Below are 25,415 nucleotides of genomic sequence, written 5' to 3' on the forward strand. Positions count from 1 at the left end.
TAGGTGCTTCCAGAAGGAGATGCTATATCACAAGTGAGTCTTTCAGATCATTTTTTTCCTATGTACACATTTGGCACGTGACGTTCTTCACATTCCCATTTTTTTAAGTCATTATATTAATTGGCACTCTGCCGCTTGCTATCCACACCTGAGCTGCCTTTTCCCATGATTTCCCGCAAACACTCACCCATCCTTAACAACCTTTTTTTTCCATTTTGGGTATGCGCACAGGAATTTCTGTACCTGAGTTCACACATAGACACTTTTTTAAAAAAAGCTGAAGAAGTGCACAAGGGTACAAGCCTTACCCAGCCACAAGGGGCAAAGTGGGGGATGGGGAGGCAACAGCGATTTTCATTCACGATTCTTCTGAAAATGTGGGTTTTGTGCAAAAGGGCAAAGGCAACAAAATCTTGTTATTTATGAACGTGCCATACAGTGGTACCTCAGGTTAAGTACTTAATTTGTTCCTGAGGCCCGTTCTTAACCTGAAACTGTTCTTAACCTGAAGCACCACTTTAGCTAATGGGGCCTCCTGCTGCTGCCGCACCGCCGGAGCACGATTTCTGTTCTCATCCCGAAGCAAAGTTCTTAACCCAAGGTACTATTTCTGGGTTAACGGAGTCTGTAACCTGAAGCGTATGTAACCCGAGGTACCACTGTATATGTACTGTAATTACAACCTCCCACGGAATCCCCTACAATTACTGTGTGGAGATCTGGAGAGAACAGATCATGTTTAATTAAATTTTAAGTCAGAGCAGAGCCAGTGAAATGAAGTTCAGTTTGCCATGGCCATTAATTTCAATTGGTCTACCCTGAGTAGGACTTTGTTGGCTTCAATCCAGCACCTCCACCAAACCAGGCATGTGACAATCGGTGGAAACAGCTTTCTTTTCTACCACTGGGGGCTGCTGGAAACAAATTATTAGGTTGTGCTCAGATATGGAACAAACCGAGGTAGAGGTGCAGATTTTAGAGGTCACCGCCACAGACAAACCACATATTGACAAATAAATATTGGCCATTGGCCATGCTGGCTGGGAGTTGTGAGTCCCAATAAAATCTTGAGTGCTGCAGAACTGCCACCCCGACACAAAAGTTGCCTTTGACACGTGCCTCACAAAAGCATAAAGTATTGATATATATATACATCCTCTGTTACCTGTTCTCTTCCTTGTCTACTGTAAAAGTTGAGAGACCTAATCTTGAACAAAGACCTTCTCTTGGCCTGTTAGAAAAAGGAATCATATCAAATTAACCTCATGTATGTATGTGTGTGTGTGTTTATCGCACTCACACACACACGTGCGTGCAAGTGTTTTCTTTGTTAGAAGCTAAAGCAAATCATGGAAGCAACAAATAATACAGTAACATTCCTCTAAAATAGGGGCAAACGAGTCTTTTTTCAGCCAGAACTCAGTTCCACCACCTCTCAGGTGGGCACCACTGCCATTATAAGAGAACAAGGGAAGTGTTCGTGGTGAGGGGTCCAGCACCTCTTTTTCTAGAAAAGTAGCTCTGGGTGCAAATATTTCAAAAAGATTCTGAATGATATTAGCTAGAACAGGGGTTCTGGGTATTTGTTGCCTAGAGCATTTTAACCAAGCAGTTGTCAAGAATAAACCTGAGATCAGGAAGGCAGCAAAAACCACAGCTTCACATTTGACCATCAGGTTCATTTATGCCACATAAATGGGGGTGGGGGTGGGGGTTTTTCTAGCCACAGAAGGGGCAAGGTGGGCAACAGAAACAGAAATTCTCCCAGCAACACAATTCTGTGCATGCCTCCTGAGAAGTAAATACCCTTTGTGTTCAGTGGAGCTTACTCCCAGATGTGTGTGTACAAGGTTGTAGCCCAATATACTAAAGCAATAGGGCCATACAATGAAACCAGTCTCTTGTGCAGACTGTTGGTGGGTGTGGGATTTGAAGGCTAGCTCTTTCCCCTAATAAAAACAGGTGAGGAGGAAGAATTCAGAAATTCAGTTCCCAGTGCAGTAACAGCAACGTCCTGTGAGCTTGCTGATGGTACATTTCAGCTTTTCCAACATCTGGAAATGTTAGAACAAGGAAGAAGCATTGTCTGGTCTGCCTTTATATTAAAAAGGAAGAAGACACGTGTAAAACCTTTGCTAATGTAAAGAATAAAAATGAAATCTGCAGCTTTAGGGCCAATGGACGTATGCTCAAATGATCCTATGAGATGATAACAGCGCTACTCACGGTCCCGATATCATCTTCGTAACTCGTAACCGGCTTGTAATAGGGGGATCCTGAAAGAACTCTCCACGCTGACAGACCACAGCTACTTGCTTTGGACGCTCCGGATCCCTCGCCATCCATTTCGCAGCCACCGACGATCAAAAGCCTATCGCAAGCAAGAAGAATCGAATCTTGAGTTTGGCATGCTCCAACTCTGTTCTGAGCAATGAGCAATCGCTTTACAATGAATTGCAGCAAGTTTCTTTGTTTTAAGATTACCATGTCTATTATATTATATGATATGGGCAGGTTTCAATGCAGCGCTAAGGGGATTGCTAAGGGTTTCAAAAAGTAAAAACAGGAAGACCCCAAAATTGTTTAGCTTTTCTTAAGGAAACCACCGAAATTGTTGAGTTGCGTTTTTTTTTTACACCCCACGATTTTTTGATTGATTTGTCCAAAGATGCGGGACGAAGCGACACCTTTTGCTAATTCACCCTGTATGTCAATTGCACCTTTAAAATCCAGGTACTGTCTGGGACATAAGACAGCCCTAGGATTGTTCAATCAGCACAAGGATTTCTCCTTGACCACCAGAGGGAATCTCCCCTCTCTTGGGCCCCTTTGCTGTTCTGTGGTTTTTTCTCTACCCTCCAGGGTTGATTTGGGGAAGGCACAAGAGGGGGGAGGAAGTTCCATTGCACTAGCAGGAGTCATGGGGTCATAGAATCATAGAGCTGGAAGGATTCCTCAGGATCAAAGCCCCCGCAATACAGGAATATGCAGCAGCCACAAACAGGGAGCGAACCCGCAACCTTGGTGTTATCAGCACCAGGCTCTAACCAACTGAGCTATCTAGCCCTTGTGTTAACTTTCCACTAGCAGAGCAGGAAAGTTGTATTTGGCCATATATATATTTGTTGGGAAGCAGGTTGCAATTTCTGAAATAAATAAATAAAAACAGGCACTTGCCATCTGCGATGACTTGACAACTGCTGAAATATTTATAGCAATAATTCCACACTTGGGCGTATCAGTTATAACATTTACTACTTCAAACCACTATTCAGAGCAAGCGGAAGAAAAATCATGTGGATTTTAAAATATTTTTAAACCTCCAAGGCCGCAATCCTGTAAACACCAACCTGGGAGTAAGTCTCCGTGAACTAAAACTATGGGGCTTACACCATGCACAGGATTGCACTGTGAATTCACCTAGCGGGATATATTTCAAAGTGATTGCCTGCTTTAATTCTTTTTTTTCTTCCAGAAATCCTCTTCACATAAAAACAAATGTGAAATGGGGGTGTATGAGCATTATTTTACCCAAATAAAATCATTAAATAAAAAGCCAGATTACGCATATTTGATTTCAGTTGGCAAAATATCACCATCTAGTGGTTAAATTATATATAGAAGTTTGTAAATAAATGGTTTACCCCCCCCCAAAAAAATACTCAAAACTATTATAGATCAACAACAACAAAAATGGATTCAGTAATTGCAAAGTGTCATGCTTTGTTTTAGAAGCTCAAGTTTCTGCGCCAGACACTGCCATAAAAAGAAACTAAATTATTTTGGGGAACAAATAACTGTTCAAGGAAAAAGCTAAGAGGTGTTAAATGAATCCTTTTGTTAGAGAAGAAATGGGCAACAAGCTGGTCTTGAGAGATTTCATTTGCCACACATGCACGTGGTGCTAACCTGTATTTATAGTTAACTATAAAATATAGGTTAGCTTTAATGCTACATCCAAAACTTGAATCAAATCAGGTACAGAACTGGTCTGAGCTAGCAGCATAAAGCATTCCATCTGGACAACTCTTAAGTAAAGGTTACCAAATAATTAATTTTGGAGATTCCAAAATGCAGAAATTGAAGATGATATTTAATTTTGGTGCATGCATTATCTACATCTTATTGGAAAGATGTGAGAGAAGCAATTTATAGCTGATTTTATTCTACTCTTAGATCCTTTAGTGTTTCTTTTATGGTACTGAGTAAAAGTCATAACAGGTTCACAAAAACAGTAGTTAACTTAATGGCAATGGTTAAGAAGAGAAACAGTCCAAACCAAAATTGGTAGGGGAACTAATAAAGAGAAATGAATGGTGTAATATGAACATCATTTCCTACATTTAGTAGGGTTTAAAGTTTTACTCTTCTTGCTGATTATACTGGGAGATCCTGTGAACTCAACTCCTCTAACGAGCAGTTTGCACTGGTGGAAAGGGAGTGGATGCGATTTTCACTAATTCCTCTTTCCCTCTACAGTGCCCTGCTCCCAAATCCCACCAGCCCCAGTCAATATGGCCCATCATCAGGGGTGGCAGTAATCCAGCAAGACCTAGAGGACCGCCTATTCCCAATTTAAGTATGCCATCAATGGTCAAGGGCAAACTCTAGCAAGAGGACAAAATCCAACAGTTAAAGAGCCAGTGTGAACATACTCCCATTAGCAATAAATGGTGACAGCTGTAGGAGTGCAAATATACAGAGTGTGGGTGTCAGTTGGGATTGCTATGAGGAATTATGAAATATGGAGCAAGCCATTGTGTCAGCAATGAAAGCATTGCGTTGACTGGGTTTCATTCATTGACAATAGTTTCTGATCGAATCCCATAAGCCTCTCCACCTCTGGCATTTGCTTTCTCTACACCTGACAAGTCACATAACACAGACCAGTTGCCGGCTGCTGCATCAGGCATCCTAAGTAATGAAGATGATAGCTTCTTTGATGTTCCCTTATTTGGTTTTGATAATCTTAGGGCCTGGAAATAGTTTCACAGGAAGGTGATAAAGATACCTATCTCCTTGCCACCCTGCCTCTCCTGTTTACTCCTGTTTATAATCTCCGGAGTTTCCTAAAAGCATTCCCCTTCGCTTCCTCTTTTATTTATTCTGAATTGCATATGCATGCTCAAGTAGGAAATTAGCTCTTTGTAGTTTTAACTTTAACTTTGTCCCACATGGGGTTTTTTGAAATGCTCAGAGGAAATCTGATTGGTATGTACACTGTGTAAAAAGTTCTTTTGTGAATAAAACGACCTGGGCTGGGGGGTGGAGAGGAATTATTATTAGTACGCACTCCTCCCAGAGGCTGGTCAAGCCTGTGTGTGTATTCTATTAATCAGAGTCTAATCTTTCCTTTGCTTTGGGAATGCCACAGACAGCAAACCATTCAACCCTGCCACAAGTTCTGCCTCCCTTGAGATTGCCCCAAATCACCATCGCCACAAATCTTCTCCTAGACACTTAGGAGTATTCAATGCATATGTCAGTGGTTCCCAAACTGTAAGGCACTGGGAATTAGTGCAAGGCTTTTGATGAGAGGGAGAGATACTATAGAGGTGTTGTCCTTCTAGCAGCAAAGATTTGACATCTGGAGGCTTTACATGGGCCGGAAACTGTAAGCAACACCTCCAACCAGTAGGAGCGCTATTCCATACTTCCAGCGCTTAGTTAGGTTTCAGTGCCGTGTCTTAGAGGAAGTTCCCGAGAAAGGTCAAATCTACTTTAGAAGCCTGTGCTGTTGGTTTAACTTGCAAAGTTCCTTCTGCCAACTTGTGGCAGAAGCTCAAAGTTGGAAAAAGCCTTACTGATGGAGAAGAAATTGACCATGACAATGAGCATATGGGGCTTTTCCCCCTTCTGCCTTCCCTTCCCGTCTGGCAGGCTTCAGCAGGGAGTCCAAGATGCTATCTCCTTGTTCTTTTCTAACACCAAGTGTTGGTTTAGCTCTCCAATCCACACACAGTGTCCATATGGGAAGCATCCTGTGCATTTGCCTGCTGCTGCTGGGTTGAGGAGCTCAGGTGGGTAAAGATTAGAAAAAGGCCCAAGCTGAATTCATTCGAGTTCATAACGCTAGCAGACACCACAATATCATTTATAATTTAAGCGTCTCGTCTCAGGATGGGAGAGATTTAATGAAAGCTGGAGTAAAGCTGCCATATCAGGTTAGACAAAAACCCTGTTCCCGCAGAACAAAAGAAGACATATGTATCATTGCAGCACATGCTTAAAATTTTAAACAACTCTTCACAGAGCTGGCGAAGTGCAGCACAAAGCAGACAGGAGCTATATTAAGAGACCAAGACGCAGAGATTTCAAATGAACCTTAGAGCTCCATTGAGGGCCACAAAAGGAGGTCTGAGCTCACTTATGAATTATTAACTTTTTAAAGGACTGGACAAGAAAGTCAATAATACCAAAAAAAGAATAACCAAATCAAGCTGACAGATAGCCTGAGGCCATCAAGTGTCCAGATACTTTGAGCTATTTGAGTTGAATTCCTGCACCATGAATGACCTTTAATTTAGTAGTCAATGGAACCGAGGGAATGAAAGGATCATGGATGCAACACCTACTTGCTCTCTCCCTCTTTCTTTTGTGGAGAGCAGGCATGCAACTTTTACACTCAAACAGCTGTTCAAGCTCTACTTTTCCTTACTGAACTTCTAAGACAGGCTAGCCAAGTTTGTCCCCTTGATACGTTTCAGGCTCCAAAAGTAGCTCCAGGCAGCATGCTCAATAGTAAGGGGTGATGGGATATCTGGGGGGCACCATGTTCGTAACCCTATATTGAGAGATAAAAATAATATCAAGTTGGAGAAACAGTACAGTGGTACCTCAGGTTAAGAACTTACTCCGTTCTGGAGGTCCGTTCTTAACCTGAAACGGTTCTTAACCTGAAGCACCACTTTAGCTAATGGGGCCTCCTGCTGCCGCCGCGCCGCTGCTGCACGATTTCTGTTCTCATCCTGAAGCAAAGTTCTTAACCCGAGGTACTATTTCTGGGTTAGTGAAGTCTGTAACCTGAAGCATCTGTAACCTGAGGTACCACTGTATTATAGACCCCGTTCTGGTGTAAGTTAATAAATGTGCCGGTAAGACAAGTCAGGATCTTGAACTAACTTCATACCTCGGTTTAAGATCCTGGCTTGTCCATTACAGTCATACAGTGGTACCTTAGTTTACAACCATGATCCATTCTGGAGGTCCGGTTGTAGACCAAAACAGGTTGTAACCCAAGGTGTGCTTTCGCCAATGGGGCCTCCACACAAAAATTGGTTGTAATCCAAAAAAAGGGACACGCACTTCCAGGTTTGATGTGGTTGTAATCCAAAGTGGTTGCAAACCAAGGTACCACTACACCTTGGTTCTCTAACTCCTTGGTACACACACGTTTTGGCTCCTGAACGCCGCAAACCCAGAAGTAAGTGTTTGCAAACATTCTTTGGAAGCTGAACATATGACGCAGTTTCTGCAGCTTCCGGTTGAGTGCAGGAAGCTATTGCAGCCAATCGGAAGCTGTGCCTTGGTTTCTGAACGTTTTTGGAAGTTGAACAGACTTCGTGAATGGATTCCTTCAAGAACCAAGGTACAACTGTACTGGTAAACATAGTTTTTCACATTGGGTGTAAGGAAAACTCTGTTTAGCTAAATATTTCCTCAGTTAAACATGGCAGGCAAGGAAGGTAATTGACCACACAGAGGATGCAGGTGGAAGGTTCATGCATACATCATCTTATGAAGTCATGGTATCTTCATCCAAATGGGGCCATTTTAAATTATTGAGCTATATACAGCGATATCCCTCAATTCACAGAAGAGTCTTTGACCTAATGGTCAAAGTTACGGATTTTGCGCCACAATAGTTTGAGAAAGAAGACGGAGGAGAAGTTTCATTGCAGTGGTGAAATGACTTCTACTCACACAAGGACTTTGCTGGACACAAACCAGTGTCCTGGATGAAAGCGAAGATATTCTAATGCTGAAATGTGACAAAAATGTCTCAGCAATAGACTCACACAGGAATACAGCACTGATGAATACCAATTATAAAATGTTAAGAATTCTAGCAGGAAGATTTAATCTAACGTTAGATTATTATAGTCAGGGAGAGTGTTCTCAGGTTTTTTAAAAGAAAACAATTGAGAGAGCATAGAAGGGAAATGATCCATATCAATTACAGAGCAAAAACACCTGCAGTGCCGTTCTGTGCTGGGACCAGAAAGGCATTTGGACACATACAGTGTACGCTCTTTTATGAAAATGGCACTAAAAGCAATGAGATTTTAGGTAAATGTTTTAAGACAGTCAAATTTCTCATTTGGTTCATCAACTACAAAGAAAGAAAGAAAGAAAGAAAGAAAGAAAGAAAGAAAGAAAGAAAGAAAGAAAGAAAGAAAACCATCATCAATGGTCATATCTCAAAATCTCTTGTACCGTGGGGAGGGATGTCAGGCAAGGTTGCTGCCTTTCAACACTGATTTTCAATTTTGGGTACAAAAATGTTAGCAACTGCAATAAGGGAAGAAAATACCATAGCAAGTATTTTCCCACAAAATATAGTGGCGTAGGAAAGCTGAAAATAATGTCAATATATCTCACATCTGGCAACCAATGCACCCCTTTTCAGATAGTACATGAGTAAACAAGTCTAAAAAGCCCAGGACACAAACTTTCACAGTCCTCTAGCAGATATGAAGACTCATTAACCAGATGTCATGTATTTAGCGTTAACTCTGGAAGTGTATCCTTGATTCTGACCAAACTAAGCCTCCTAGAGCAAAATATAACTCAGGAGGCTTTGTTTTGTCAGAATCAAGTACAGTTGTACCTTGGATCTCGAACAACTTGCGAGTTGAACATTTTGGGTCCCAAACGCCGCAAGCCCAGAAATGATTGTTCTGGTTTGCAAATGTTATTTGGAACCTGAATGTCTGCCACGACTTCCACAGCTTCCGATTGGCTGCTGGAGCTTCCTGCAGCCAATCGGAAGCCACACCTTGGTTTCCAAACCGTTTTGGAAGTCGAACAGACTTCTGGAACGGATTCCGTTCGACTTCCAAGGTACAACTGTATACACTTTCATAGTTAACGTGAAATACATCACTTCTGGGAAAGGAGCCACCATAGCCACTGGAGGGTCGTGAAAATTTGTGTCCCAGGTTTTTTAGACTCATCTACAGAGCCTAGGACTTGCTGATCAGAAGGTCGGTGGTTTGAATCCCCGCGACGGGGTGAGCTCCTGTCGCTCGGTCCCTGCTCCTGCCAACCTAGCAGTTTGAAAGCACGTCAAAAGTGCAAGTAGATAAATAGGTACCGCTCTGGCAGGAAGGTAAACGGCGTTTCTGTGCGCTGCTCTAGTTCACCAGAAGCGGCTTAGTCATGCTGGCCACATGACCTGGAAGCTGATACCGGCTCCCTTGGCCAATAAAGCGAGATGAGCACCACAACCCCAGAGTCGGTCACGACTGGACCTAATGGTCAGGGGTCCCTTTACCTTTACCCATGTGCTATCTGAAACCAAAGGGGGCACAGTGGTTGCCAGATGTGATTTGCTTTTTAGCTCTCCTACCCCAGTTGTAATGCTGCAATCCTAAACCCCCACTTACTTGGGTGTAAGTCCCATGGAATTCAACAGGACTTTACTTCTGAGTACATATACTCTATGATGATCATATCTTACACACATTTAACTTGAGCGATTTCAACCATACGCCGCTGAAGGTGTGCCAGAGTGTGACTTAGGGTTTTTTCGTATGTCCTCATACGAAACCTCAGGGTTTTTTCGTATGTCCTCACTCTCCTTTGAGAAACGTATAAAAACGAGGCCACGAAATGCACAACAGCCTCAGACAGCATGAAAAAGAATTTGACTACAAAATTGTGAATCGCAGCTCAAATCCCCACAGCTGCCTCCCTCCTTTTCACACTTTACTGGGGAAGGTAGGTGTCTTCTCTGGGGGACTCTAAAGATTATTGCAACACACGAGGGAAGGGGGCGGAACAGAACAATATCAATTCTGCAAGATGAAGAAATAATCTGCACTCCCTGGGAAAATAGATTAAGCTGTCAATCTGCTGTCAGCTGCCATCATCACAGAAATCTATGGGGAAAGGCAGTCTTGGTGGAAAGGAATTGAATGAGGGTAATATTTGTAAGCATAAGGTAAGAAGAGTCTGCTGGATAGGCCTAGCAGCCTGTTTTCACAGCAGAAAACCAGATGCAGGGGGGAAACCCAGAAGGGCCTAAGCGCACAAGCAATCGGCCCTCCATAGATTTCCAGCAACCCATGTTCAGAAGCATCACTGCCTCCAACCACAGAGGCAGAGCAGAGCCACTGACGCTAGTTATCGGAAGCAGAGTTCCAAACATACGGAAACAAAGGAGAACGGCGAAAGGCAGATCACGTCCCACCACTGAGCAGTATAGTCGTAATGAGCTTGTCTTTCATATTCGCTATCTTAGCCAGGCATATTACAAAGAAAAGAAGAAGAGCGGAAAGCTCTGGTTATCGAAGTCAGGCAGCTCTGTTTGCACAATGGGGGAAATTCCAAAATCCACAACCGAGCTGGGCTGAAAAATAAATCCGTGTCGAAACCAGACAAAAACACACTGGTGATATTCAAATCCGTAAATGTAGTTGCAAAAACTTTGAAGACCAGACAGACGCACAACCAAAGGGGGAGCGCATGACAATTCTGGGCTCAGGAAAAAAGGCTGTCATTTGGAGGCTGGGGATTTCTGCCAGCAGCTCTTGTAGGTATTCAAAAGTCATTTTTATCCATTTCAGCAGCATGGATTATCTTGCTAGTAAGAAAAGTTTTTAGTGAGAAGGGCTAATGTTTCTGGATCGTTTGGAAGCTCCTCTGTTATCTTTGCAACAACAGCCCTTCTATTTGTTTGAGAAGGCCCATAACTTAGTAGTAGAGCATCTGCTTTGCATTTAGAAAGTCCAGCTACAATCTCTGACATCTCCAGGTGCGGCCAGACAGTAGACGGGCCAATAGCTTAACACAGTATACAGCAGCTTCCTGTGTCCTGTATTCCAGCTTCACTTATTGTACCCAGCAAGTCAGTTAACTGCTACACAGGAACTATAATGTAAGGGTAGAGGAAAGGGGATTGATACTGTGGAGTGGACTGTACTGCCAAGCTTAGCTATGTTCCCCTCACCTTGAAGGAACCAGGTAATCAAGCCTTTGTTCTCCCCCAGACTATGTGAAAAACTCAACCGCGTAGCTCTCACAAGTCACTCTTCCAAACTTGGTTCCCCAGCTGTTTTTGGACTACACTTCCCATCATCCCTGACCACTGGTCCTGCTAGCTAGGGATGATAGGAGTTGTAGTCCAAGAACAGCTGGCGACCCAAGTCCTATGCCAATAATCTAGGAACTTTCACCATTTTGAAACGAAGCTAAGTTGTACTGCCTGTGCAGCGATTCTGAAGCACATGAATCTGACCGCCAGAGAGTTTGTAAGTAAACCATATTTATACTTACCCAACATGTGGTCTTTTTCCTAGGGAAAGCTTTGGGACTCACTTTAAAGGGCACATTTTAAAGGGCTAACAGCCTATATTTCCACATCTACGTTGCTTAAATCTCTGCCAGGGTTGTCTCACCAAAGAGTACTTGCCCCCAACTTGGATCTTGGCACCAACCCAATAAGGCTAATATCTGCCAATGATAGGGTGCAAAACAATGGATTCGAACATTAAGAGAAGAGATCCATACAGAAATGGAACAACCTGTCTTGTGGAGCATCACCTCCTTGAAGGTTTTGAAATAAGGCAAACAGATCTTTCTGAAATAACTTAGTTTTTAGACTCTGCCATTTCAGAATAGCAATCAGACGTAAATGACTAACAGTGCAAGCCTGTGCCTGTTTACACAGAAGGATGTAAAGTATTCAGTTATGCCTACTCTCGGGTAAATGTGGAATGGGATTGTGGCTTAGGCTGCATTTCTCCTTGGTTTTAAAATAGCTGTAGGAATTGGAAGGCAAATCGAAAGAACCCTGAAGCTTTATCAGCACACCTGATGGGACAAACAAATACCTTCCGCTGGTCTGTCCACAAAGACCCAACAATTTCGGGAGGATCAGTTTTCCAGGTATTACTAGGTCCCCTGGCATGCCTGGAACAGACTGAACTATGCTAATCTTTCCGCCACCACTTTCTAAAAATGCCAGCAAACTCTTATCTTCCACCAGCAAACCATTTGCAACTTTTAAGATGTGGGGTGGGGGGATTTATGGCCTTTTCCAAAATGCAACCAAATCACATAAACTACATCACAACACAGACACACTCTCTCTCTCTCTCTCTCTCTCTCTATATATATATATATATAAAATAGACTAACATACTTACCGGTGTGCAGGATGATAAATTACTGCAGTTATTCCATGGACATAATGGCTGCTGAAGCTGAAACTGTGGCTTTCTTGGAAGCTCTGATTCATTCCAACACTGGACAAAAGTAAAGGCATTTATTGACTTATTTGTTGCATTTATATATTGTCCATCCATGGTTAAGTCCTCTGGGCAGTTTGCAAAATAGTTAAAAATGAAACAAATATAACTATTCAAAAAAAGTTAAAATAACAATATGCAGTGGAAATCATCATTTAAGAAGGCCTTCTTATAGACAGCATGGAGGCAGCAACAAGAAATCATTTCAAGACCAGCATTAAACCAGGAAGGGTAAAAGAAATTGGTGCAAGAATTTTAAGAGCAAAAGTGACTGTACGTACTTGTTGGAAAATAAATGGCCTGGGGCGGGGGATAGATGTTTACCTATTTTTTGGCAGGTGCAAATCAACAATGTGAGAATGAGGCACTGCATAATTGAGGAGCCAGTGCCAAAAGGTCCCTGTCCCTGGTAATCACTTGCCTCCCTTCATTAGGTGAATGAACCTAAATAAGGACCTCTGAGGGGGATCTCAAGGATCAAGCAGAGAGAGGACAATCCCTTTGGTCAACCTGGTCTCATTCCCAAGCCATTTAGGGCTTTAAATGTTGAAACCAGCAGTTTGAGTTGGGCCCATAAACAGACTGCAAGCCAGTGCAGATAACAAAGCTCAGGCATGATGTGATCACAATTGCAACGCCCCTGTTAAATGCCCTATTCTGGACCGGGGGGGACGGGGACGCGAGTGGCATTCTGGTCTAAACCACTGAGCCTCTTGGGTTTGCTGATCAGAAGGTTGGCGGTTCGAGTCCCTGCAACAGAATGAGCTCCCGTTGCTCTGTCACAGCTCCTGCCAATCTAGCAGTTCGAAAGCACACCAGTGCAAGTAGATAAATAGGTACTGCTGTGGCGGGAAGGTAAACAGCGTTTCCGTGTGCTCTGGCTTCCGCCACGGCATCCCGTGCACACCAGAAGCAGTTTAGTCATGCTGGCCACATAACCCGGAAAGCTGTCTGTGGACAAACACCGGCTCCCTCGGCCTGAAAGCGAGATGAGCGCTGCAACCACACAGTCGCCTTTGACTGGACTTAACCGCCCAGGGGTCCTTTACCTATTCTGGACCAGCTGAAATTCCCAGACCATTCCCAAAGGCAGCCTCGCACATAATTAATTTTTTTATATTCCACTTATGAATCACTTCCCAAAATGTATCCCAAAGTGATTTCAAAGCAGAAAATATAATGCACTGCAATAACGCATTCGATGCGTGGTTTGTTTCACTAAAGTAAGTTAATCCCAATTAATACTGTTGGCTGGTGCAGAGGCATCAACCGAGCACTTACCTGACAAGGTAGCTCTTCAGTTCGCCGCGGTAATTGATGACCAGCAGCTCGGCTGACCATTGGGCGCTCGCTTTGTATTCCAGAAAAATCAATCCAGCAATAGCATAGGTCAAGTCTCCTGGGAAGCTAGCACCCTGTACCAAAAGAAAACATTTCTTAAAAACAAATTTCAAAAGAATTTTATTGGGCAAGGGAGTTAAAAAACAATTCCAGGAATGAGAAAATTGTTTCTACACCGAACCAAAAAAATAAAAACGAACGCTATTGTTGTTTGGTGGAAACACTGGGAATGAATAGGGTTCAAATTCCCTCCTGGGTGACCTGGCACCAGTTGCTATCTGTCACCTTAACTACCTCACAAGGTTGTTGTGAAGATAAAATAGTGAGGGGAGAAACCAGGTAGGCCACTGGCAGCTGTTTGGAGGCAAATTGGGTTATAAATATAGAAAACACGGCAGCTAGAATATTATATGCACAGAAATGGAAAGAGGAGCAGGTCCCAATGAAGGAAGAATGGCTTTTGAAATGGCACAGAAATAGTAAAGCCGACAGAGAAATTAAGAGATCCGAATTACGAACTTTTCATAGAAGAATGGAGGCCTTTTGTGGAATATTTTCAAAAATACTACAGTCGAATGAAATTGCAGGGTCTGAGATAAAAGCAGCAGAAGAAAAATGATAAAGTAACTGTAACAGAGAAACTTTTTTCTAGTATATAAAGATATAACTCAGTGGAAAAGGTTTGAGTAAAAATACTGCAGAAATGAGGGTGGGAAGTCAATTCATAAAACAATGTAACTATCTGATATGATGAATGTTTGAATGCTTGAAAAAATTCATAGAAAAATGTGTTACACAAAAAGTTTATAGAAAATAAAATAAATGTGCTAGCGCTATTTGCGCTAGAACCAAGCTTAGGACTAGTGCGATGGGATTTTTGCCTCCTCTTCTCCCCCTATCTTTGCCCTGTGCTGCCCACAAATCTGCTCTGAAAGGTTATGGGGGAATGCCAAACAGGTTTAGGGGGTGCATATCCGGGCATGTTCTGTTGTGCAAGGAGAAAGGTCCAAGATCATGAGAGCTGGAGTCCAATAACATCTGAAACACCACACATTTCCTAACCCATTTTAGAACATATTAGTTCTTAAAGCTTTCAAGAGGTTACAGTGCTGTAATCACCTGCCTATTAGAAAGCCTAAATAGTAGGTTTAGGATTAAATAAAAGAAAAGGGTGAAAGCTGCCACAACAAGCAATATTTTCGACAATACACGAAGCAGCAGACTAGTTCAGATGTTAAACCGCATCCCCTTGGAACAGCTATTTTCAGAGGGCCACAACAAAAGCAATTCCACCCTAAAGCACCGACAGCTTTGCTGCCACAAATAAAAATTAATGTACTTCTGTTTGGCTACGTGAAACGCTGAATGGAAATTCACCAATAAACATGCAAAGCGACCATTCAACAAAATGAGCCATAAAGCGCTCACAATGCAAGCTCTCTCCGCATAAGTACGTCACATTAAAACCGTAATAGCTAAAAAGCTTCCATTTGCATGCAAATTGGACTTGTAAAATCTGGAAAAGAAAAGTAAATACCGGTGAAATGACCAAGAGTTCACTGCCGACCAAATCAAACACTCGCACGGTCCCTGTACTTTCGCCATAGGCGAGCAAAGTGCAGTCATGACTCCATGCTACACGTCTCCATTGCGGGTTGGGATCCTTCGGGACTATGGGGGCAGAAAGAGACATGTTAATAAATGCAGAACAAAAGGTGTATATGGTCAGTGGTGCTACTTTTACTTGCAGTAGGCTGTGAAGGGGGCAGTCTCAGCTGCAATATGAACTGATCCACACAAATAGGGCTGCCAACAATTTTAGAAAGCTCAATAACTTTTGGGGTCTCCTGGCTTTTACTTTTTGAAATATGGCAACCCTACACACAAACAGCACAAAAAAGCTACCACACGGCAGCCATATCATCACTATCACAAACCCTAATAAAATATCCGTTCACCAAAAAAGGTATAGGCAGGCTTTGGGTAACCCTGAGGTTTGCAGAAGTAAATAAATAAGATTAAATCTAATGCAATTGTGTATATGAAAAACAGCCCAATGACAGCAGGCATGTTATGTGGTCACAATATGCTGGAATAAAAACTGAGGATTGGGGCAACTGTAGCTGGGGCTGGAGGGTAAGATAATGGAATTTTGTTAAAGGTCTCACTTGTTAATTGCTACTTTTCGTAGTTTACTTGCGTATGAAAAGCTACATACCTTGACATTTCCCAATGACAGATCCAAACTCATCCTTCGCAGACCTGCAGGATTTGAATTTCATATATAAAACTTGATGCAATGTACATTTGTCAGGATTTACGGCTGTGTCGCTAATTCTCTTGTCTAAAGCAGAAATGGGGCTCCTGCGACCCTCAAAATGTCGTTGGACTCGAACTCCCATGAGCCCTGAGAGTCAAGGATGATGGGAGATGTAGTCCAACATGTTCCCCATCCCTGGCTTTAAGAAAATGAACATGCACAAACAGATTCTGGTGCATTAATAGCAAACTGAATTGTGCCAAGTATATATGGATTCTGACCAAACTGCGGGAGGCAGTGGAAGACAGGAGTGCCTGGCGTGCTCTGGTCCATGGGGTCACGAAGAGTCGGACACGACTAAACAACAACAACAACAACAACAACATATATGGATACTCCAGTTGCCATTGGTTCGAGGAAGTGTGCTGAACAGTCAGGGACAATAAGAGTGCTAGTCCAATAAAATTTAGAGGGCACCACATTGGCCACCTCTGCTGTAAACACAACACAAACGTCACAATGAATCTGACATAAATAAGCTGTTTCTATAATAATAAGGTAACTTCCTTGCAATTTTAGCACCTTATTTCACGTGCAGGGGATATCTAATTCAATAACATGTATCAGATATTAAAGCTCTTTAGATTAAATATCAAAACTAAAGGACAGAAGTTTCAGACCAGTTTTTTTCCCCATTCTCTGACTTGGAATTTAACTAAACACTGGCTGTCTTCCAATGATCAGATGTAGCCGTTTCGTTGCTTCCTTGACACAAGCACCAAAAGGAACCAGGAACCAACAGCGAGCTCTCTTACTTCCGTACTGGAAAACTATGCTTAAGGCTTCCAAACAAACCAGGATATGAAGCCACAAATTAAAGTTGGCTTCCAAGTCCTGGCATGTTTGGAAGCCATTATCCATAGTTCCCAGTTTGGACATAACTTGAAGCTATGATTCCATTTGATTTCACTGCTCATACCCAGGGAAGAACAAGGATGCACAAAGTTTGTGTGTGTCACAAGATTTGTTTACGTGAAACCCCCAGACTAGCAATATGGCTACTGTGTTAAATGACCTCGCACACTCCGACTGGCAAGACAAAATTACTAAAATAGGTATGCACATTGTGTTATACTGTGATCCTATTCACTTGCCTGGGAGCAAGCCACAATGGGGCTCACTTCTGAATAGACATCCATACAATTCTACTGTTATTCATCTTACCTTATTTCTATGCACTGGTCTTGGACAGCTGCTAACAATTTTCCATTGCTAAAAGAGAAAAGCTTTGAATGAAAAAAAACCCCACATAATAATTACTGCTTTCAAAAGATGTCAGGAATAATTTTATATCCTCCAAGTCTTAAACCTAAAGGGTAAGCTACTGTTCCTTTGGAACCTGAAGTGGATCATATAAAGTATCAGAATTCCCTAATTCCAATAACCAGCATGTGTCAAAGATCAGACAGTGGTCTGGTCTGCATGTCATGTTAAGCCAAACCATGGCTTAGCACAAATGCACAAGCTCTGAGAAGGGAGTTCATGGCTGCTTCATTTCTCTCCCAACTGCTTTGCTGCTGCACTGCGCTGAGCTAAACCATAGATTGATGTGGCTCCCTCAGAAGACCGTGAGGGCTCCCCACAAAATAACTCCACCATTTGCTACACCACTTTCAGTCACAGTGCATTAAGGGCCTATATAGCATAAGTTAAATCCTTATTCCCCTTTTCCAACCAATTAACTCCTCGCAATTATCTTTTTCTGGAGTCATCCCTGTGCAGCAGGTAGGGGAACGGGACATGAGAAAAGCTCTGAAGCAGAACACTCTCTGTGTCCCAGCATTTGTCTTCAAAATTACAATGATTACAACAAACCAAGTGGCTTTTGGAAATAGATTATCACACAAAATGAAAGGAAACTCGAGGCAAAACGGCCTCCTGTATATGTCTTGAGTTCTTTTCATTAAATGGTTTTTGACAAGTTTTCCGGAATATTCTTCCCTGTAGGCCTGCCCAATACCAACTGTCATTACTCCGTTTGAATCCCAAGCCTATGGGAAATAAAAGCCTCCAACATACACTCACACAGTGATTTAGTGATGGAAACCTTTAAACCAATTCATACTCCCATTTCAGTTGCCTCAGAGGACAAACCCCCACCAAAAGTCATTTCATCGTAACTTGACTTGAATGACAGAACTTGCCTTCCGCTTCAGAGCAGTAAATTCCAATGAAATATTGTTTAGGAGGAAACTTGTTATTTCCCTGCCAAGATGCACACAGCTACTTTGAAACTATGAAATACATCTCCAGAATATAGAACTGTGGGTGTTTATTAAAATAATGTATGCTGTGACATCTATGCAGACAAGGCTTCACAGAGTAATGTTAAGGAAAGAAGGGCTTTGAGGAAAATGTACTTCTGTACAGAATACACAACAGTAATAGATAGATTATATGAGCAATAGTTTATAAATAGAACACAGAACAAAGGACTTCTGAACAAATTAGGCCATATCCACACCATACATTAAAAGCCCTTTTATGCCACTTTAATGGTCATGGCCTTCCACAAAGTATAATGGAAAGTGTCGTCTGTTAAGGCTGCTGGGAACTGTAGTTCTGTGAGGGGTTTCCTGACAACTCCCAGCACCCTTCGCAAACTAGTAGAGATGTGAAGCAGAGTCAACACAGCAAGTCTTTTTCTTCTTTGGCGATCATTCGTGGCTGAGTAAGATTGTCTTCCATGAACACAGTCTTAACGGTGAGTCCGTAAGTGACTGTGGAGGCCCATTCTGGATCCACACATCCTTCCACAGTGGAGACATAGATTTCCAGTTGATCACAGTGCAGGTTTGCCAAACGTGCCTTCCTCTTAGGACTTTCATCCTGAGTTCAAGCATTTTCAAAGTCCATGATGCCTTTGTTAAAGGCTGTTCTCCGGTTGGAGCACTCACAGGCCAGTGTTTCCCAGTAGTTGTTGTTGTTTATACTACATTTTTTTAGATTTGCCTTCAGAGAGTCTTTAAACCTCTTTTGTTGACCACCAGCATTACGCTTTCCATTTTAAAGTTTGGAATAGAGTAATTGCTTCGGAATACGATAATCAACCATCCGAACAACATGACCAGTCCAATGAAGTTGATGTTGAAGAATCATTGCTTCGACACTGGTGACCTTTGCTTCTTCCAATACACTGGCATTAGTTTGCCTGTCAGCAAGTCAATTACTCTAGCCACAACCCTATGCTGCCTCTCGCTAGCTTACACTGCTTTGGGTCCGATGTAAAATTATACTAACATATTTAACAAGCTCAACTACACTAGCATAAGTCACAGTGAGAATAAGTGATTTTTCTCAGTATTAAGATATCTTAAGAATATTGAATGGTTTATATAATAGATGTGTTGCATTATATGATATGCTTACAAACGTCTGTGCAGACATTTAGTTTGCATGGCAACTGTACTGTCTATTCATTAAACACAATATTTATATTTTAAAAAGCCATCGTAAAATGGGAATTGCCTTCTAATAATATCACCTGAGTATAATCCCCCAACAGCAATTTCGAGTGACACCACACACACCCCCACACCCCCACACACTTGCAAAGGAAAAGCAAAGCCACTTACCTTGCAAGGACTAAGTGCCAATTGATCTGTTTACTGACCAGGCGGACAAGTCCAACAGGGAGAGAAAATTTTGCAGGGCTGGAAATAGATACATGCTAAAGTTGGAGTGTGCAAAGCTCAAACATACAAAACCACTGTCAGCATCATATAACTTCCCAGATCAGAACTATATTCCCAAAGAGTTATTATATAAAACACCCTAAAAACTGGCAGCAATCCTGTATCCCTGGGATACATGCACAATATACATCCATGCCCTTCCTATTCAACAAAAGTTACTTGCAAATATTAATGCTTTGGGAAAAGATGTTCCCTACAGCAACCAACTACTTTATGCTCACCAAGTGGGCAGCACAATACTCTGCAGATGTCCTGCAGGAAGCTCACAACTTACGTGCATCTAATTTGTGCACATTCAGCTTTATGAACTTGGCAAAAAAAAAAATTTAAAAGGGGGTGGAAAAGGAAAAGAAAGATGTCCAGAGGAAAAGACTTTGGAAATCCCACCCACCATTGCACCCGATGTGTTTTGACTATACACAATTTTAGCTTCAGGTGCTATCCTCAGAAAGTAAGCCACATGTAAATTGTGGTCTTACCCTGTGCATCCTTTCGAACTAACTTAACACAGGGTTTGGGTTAGCTTCTGTTTAATAAAGAACAAAGAAACTTACCTGTACCACAAATACCGGAGCAAAAATAAGGCAGGGCCTATAAAAGAAGAAAAAGTTTGAATTCAGAAGGCCCTGTTCAAATCTTTGAAAGAGGGAGACTGGCAAAAAAAAAGCTACTTTTCTATAGCTTTTTGTACATTTCTTCTACATTTTTCGAGGTCAACTCAGACATATTGAATGGGACCTCCTTACCTTCTTCCTCTTACTCCCGAATCCCATCTCTTACTCTGCCAATCTTACCTTTCAACACTCATTTCCATTATGCATTCCGACGCTCAAGCAAATACAAAAATGTTTTATCACCTTAAACAATAATATTCCTTGTTTTGATTCATTGCAGCACACGTTGCAGATGTATAACAGTTTATCCGTGGGCAGTTTAACACTGGACAGCTACAGTCTTAAGGCCTGGCTCCAACAAAGCAAATCCTGTGCAGATCTACACTGAAGTAAGCCCCACTGAATCCACTGGAGTTTGGTGCCAGGTGTATCGATGACTGTATCTAAGGAGCAACCTTAAAAGCCTCTTTCTCACTACTCCACTTGCAACACTGACAAGAGTTGGGTTCTCATGCTGGCAAATGCTGGAACTCCAGGCATTCTATCATAGATCCAGAGAAGTGAAAACAACAGGTGCCTCTTAGTGCAATAGATACTAATAAATAACTGAATCAATGCCCACTTATATTAATTGCGGCTGGAGTTGGGTACAGTAGGCAGGAGGAGGAGCTTTGACAAGAAAGATGGCTTTACCTCTTCAGTACCAGAGGAGTCTATAATGTCACATAGCTCTGCTGCTACAAAACACTACTTTTAGCTGCCTTGCGGACCCAGTGGGCTATCAATGCAAAATACAAGCATCAAAGGCAATTACATGATGAATCCAGCTATCAGTGATGAAACAGAATCAGACTATCAGTTTTTGATAATGTACACCGGCCATGGTTTGGATGTCACATCAAACTATAGTTTAGCACGAGAACACAAAGTTCAGCAAGCCTCAGGGTAGTTGGAAGGTTTTCCTCCTGATTTCCATTAAATGGGCCATCCGAATGCTGAAGTGCACGTAACTGTAATGGCAGTTTCTTTAAATAAGGCAGCACCATCACCCATTACTTGAAGTCAACTATGGTTTGTCTAAAACATGGTAAGATTAACCATGGTTTGAAAGGCTTCACCAACATGACAGGCTGGGGCTAATCTAAACCAGAAGCAAAAGCTCACCTCTCCCTTGCAGCTGTGCTAGAGGAGGAGGAGGACAGAGCACATGGTTAAACGGAATAGCCAAACAGGGATTAAGTGTTTGCAGAAAACCTTTTCTAAGAAATCTCAAAAGATCTGACTTATGCCTATACAGTCGTACCTTGTGAGTCGAATGGAATCAGTTCCAGAAGTCCATTCGACTTCCAAAATGTTCGGAAACCAAAGTGCGGCTTCTGATTGGCTGCAGGAAGCCGCAGAAGCCCCGACGTTTTGGGTTCCAAAGAACATTCACAAACCAGAACACTCACTTCCAGGTTTGCGGTGTTTGGGAGCCAAAATGTTGGAGTACCAAAGCATTCGGGATCAAAGGTATGACTGTATGTGTATAAATGAATGCCAATGAGACACAATCGTTGCAGAAAGGGCAAGCAGCAGGCAGTTAGGAGAGGGAAGAAAGAGAGAAAAGAAACGAAGGGCATTAAGAGGAAGAATACTTTCCCCAGTAATTGTTATGCAATACATGTTGCCCAAAACAATAGGTATACGGCAATATCAGATAACACACTTTATAAACAAATCCAATGAATTCACACCCCATTCATTTCCTCCACAAAAGATTCACTAAACAATCCATCAGGGCAAGCCATGCATATTTACCTGTAATTGCTCTAGTGATGATAAATGATGCGCCATGCTTCCGGTTGCCTCTTGGCTGAAATTACAAGAAAAGAATTAGTCTACAACAACTGAACCCTTTATTCACCAACCTACCAAGAAAATGAAGTTTATGAATTACCTGCTGGGCTGTGCAACTATTTAAAATTCTTTTTCGGCTCCAAGGGCACTTTGCTGGCAAGCCATTCAACATGCTTGTCACTCCCAAGTCACCTGAGATTGCTACCAACCCCTTTGCGGATGGCCACCAGTCCAAAACAAGTGGAAGGATAGACGCAATTAGGTAATATAAATGTGCAGGTAATATAATGCACCCCTGCTTTAGCAGTTAGAACCTCTTCCTTGGGATACTGCCCCACCCCAATTTTGAGCTACAGTCACTGGAATCTCAATACTCTCTTTAATGGCACAGGCCAGAGACGAAGTCTTCAGTATGAAGATAAATATAAATCTAAAAAGAATTATTTGGGCTGACCCCTGTTTAGAAAGCAGCCGCGGTGCTGGTGTACTAGATTACACTGACAAAACAGCTGCTGGAGTTTATTACAGTGACTAATATACAAATATACTTATATGACAATCCCGGCCCGACTGCACCAGCTGCCAGTTAGTTTCCAGGCCTAATTCAAAATGCTGGTTTTGACCCATCAGGACTACAATACCTCAAGGACCGCCTCTCTCCATATGAACCGACCTGGACCCTGTGATCATCATCTGAGGCCCTTCTTTGTGTGTCGCCTCCATGAGAGGTCCAGAGGGTGGCAACACAAGAATGGCTCCCTATTTGTGAAATGCTCTCCCCATGGGACACCATCATTATATATACCCTTAGGCGCCAGGCGGAAATTTTCCTCTATAACCAGGTCTTTGGCTTTTAACTATCAGTGGCCTTTTAGAAGTGGGATGTTTTTAATGTGTTTCTCTTTCCTCTTGATTTTAATGTATCTATGTGTGGTTTATTGTCTATTTGTTTGGTTATACAGTAATTTGTTTTGGGTTATCCCTGGCAGGATAAAGCAACTAACAAATTTAATAAAATAAAGAAAGAAAGATTATTAAAGATCCACTGGGCTATGGACTCCCTCCTACCTAAGGTCATTGCAAATAAACTCTGTTGCAATTATTGGTTTGTTTGTTTATGTGCCAAAGCCTAAGTTGTCCTCTGGAAATAGTATTTTGAACAAGGATAATAATATTTTTGAACAAGGAGGATACAACACATGTTGTTTACCACCCTATAGAATTGCTTCTATAGAATTGTTTTAGTAGACACATTTGGGGAATTACAAAATAGAAAGAAACAAAGCAGTTCTTTCTCTTTTAAGTCTTAGACCTGATCAAAGAGCAGAAGGAAGAATTCAATGGATTTGCTCCCAGATAAACGGGAATAGGATTGAGATTTACAGTGCAATCCTATGCTACCTGGGAACAAGTCTCAATGATTTTTTACTAACCAGCTTGTTTTACATACTGCTTTGTCATTTCTATGGCTGTTTGATGCTATATTTTATTTGTTGTTAGCCACCTTGGGCACCTTTGTGCGAAAGGGGGGTATTAATTCAAATAGTAAAGAAATCATAGTGCTGCGTATTAAAATCGTTTTGATAAAATTTGGTGTGTATCTTCCAAGCGGTGGTCTATGTTTCAAGTTCCAAACCTAGCTTGACTCTTACAGCACACTTCAGCTGGAACCAGGAAAAGCAGAAATACACAACGCAATGTAAGTATCTCCTTAGAAGACCAAAACATCAGAATGATGGCTAGTGTCCATATTCAAGAAAACATTCTATATTCCACATTCACATCCTTAGGATGCTTGCTGACCACACATCCTTTTGCAAGAGGCCAGGAACAAGCAAAGCCAACACAGATGTGAGACTCACACCAGTCTTGAAAATGGAAAGCACTTTCCAATGGTAGGTAGCAACCACAGGACGTACTAATCCCGGCAGAGGCTGGGAATTCAAAATATATTTTGGTTCTATAATTAATATAATTTAGCTTTGCTTGATAAGTGGGAATGCATAGAAATCGTTAAAAACAATGGCCAAGTACTTGTGGTTATAATATTATATTAATTATTAAGCATTTCCTGCCGTTTTCAGAAAGTAAAATTGAAATCCCTCAATTTTCCTAAAGCGGTTTATGCACTTCTTCATGAAAAGTAGACTTACCAACTTAAATAATACTAATAATAATAACAATAACAGTATATATATTTTTATACCCTGCCCATCTGACTGGGTTGCCCCTGCTATTCTGGGCGGCTTACAAAGCATATAAAAACAACCACCAATGCTAATAGCAACCATATATTAAAAAGTCACCATTAACTTTAAAACAAACCACTTATATCAAATAAAGCAATATTCCACAATCCATTAGACTCTAATAGCAAACAGTAATCTTAATAGTAAATGTTGTCCCATCTCAAAAGCAATAGATGATTCTAATACCTCACCCCCAGAAACATATGGTTAAAACCCATGGCTGACGCAATTTGCAAAAATTAAGCTTAAAAAATAAGAACAACAACAATTTATTATTTGTACCCAACCCATTTGGCTGGGTTTTCCCAGCCACTCTATCTAAAAACTAGTTTCTGCTAGTGGTCCCCATTGGTTTCAGATGCATGGCTCATATCAGGCTACGCATTTAGCATTCTGAGTCCACTTCTGTAGAACTCCCTCCCTGCTGACTTCAGATAGGCCCCAGTTATATATATATATATTATAAAATCTATGCACCAGTTGATTGCAAAAAATAACAATAACAACAAAACAAAAACAAGCCACCAGTACTTTTAGCAAGCGTTGTAAGTAAGCTTTTCTGTTGTTGTTCTGTTGAAGTTTCATTTTATCTTTATTGTATCTTTTGCAACCTTCTTGTACACCATTTACAGATGACAGTATTAACTGGCCAGAAACACATGTTTAATCATAGCTGTCAACTTTTCCCTTTTCTTGCGAGGAATCCTATTTGGAATAAGAGAATTTTCCTTTTTTTAAAAAAAGGGAAACGTTGACAGCTGTGTGTTTAATACCCATAAACCTGCAAAAATTAAGCTTCAAAACAGAATAATGACTCCTTTTGAATTGATGTGTTCCTGAGTAACTCTTTGCAAAGCAATGCAATACAATTCAAAACAAAACAA

General features: G+C 41.7%; 1 protein-coding gene across 2 annotated transcripts in view; it reads right to left on the reverse strand.

Moving 5' to 3' along the window:
- Window positions 1-25,415, reverse strand: part of NBAS (NBAS subunit of NRZ tethering complex) — a 186,168-nt gene that overhangs the window by 160,266 nt on the left and 487 nt on the right. For both annotated transcript variants that reach the window (XM_081188936.1, XM_081188935.1), the window contains exons 2-11: window positions 22,244-22,298; window positions 20,384-20,420; window positions 19,710-19,787; window positions 17,299-17,346; window positions 16,033-16,076; window positions 15,352-15,485; window positions 13,755-13,888; window positions 12,372-12,470; window positions 2,227-2,371; window positions 1,166-1,231 (exon numbers count right to left, since the gene is read on the reverse strand). In XM_081188936.1, coding sequence (XP_081045062.1) covers window positions 1,166-1,231; window positions 2,227-2,371; window positions 12,372-12,470; window positions 13,755-13,888; window positions 15,352-15,485; window positions 16,033-16,076; window positions 17,299-17,346; window positions 19,710-19,787; window positions 20,384-20,420; window positions 22,244-22,298 — 840 coding nt within the window. The remainder of the gene's footprint in view (window positions 1-1,165; window positions 1,232-2,226; window positions 2,372-12,371; window positions 12,471-13,754; window positions 13,889-15,351; window positions 15,486-16,032; window positions 16,077-17,298; window positions 17,347-19,709; window positions 19,788-20,383; window positions 20,421-22,243; window positions 22,299-25,415) is intronic.

Source organism: Podarcis bocagei, assembly GCF_964188305.1.
Source record: "Podarcis bocagei genome assembly, chromosome: 3".
NCBI classification, from domain to species: domain Eukaryota; kingdom Metazoa; phylum Chordata; class Lepidosauria; order Squamata; family Lacertidae; genus Podarcis; species Podarcis bocagei.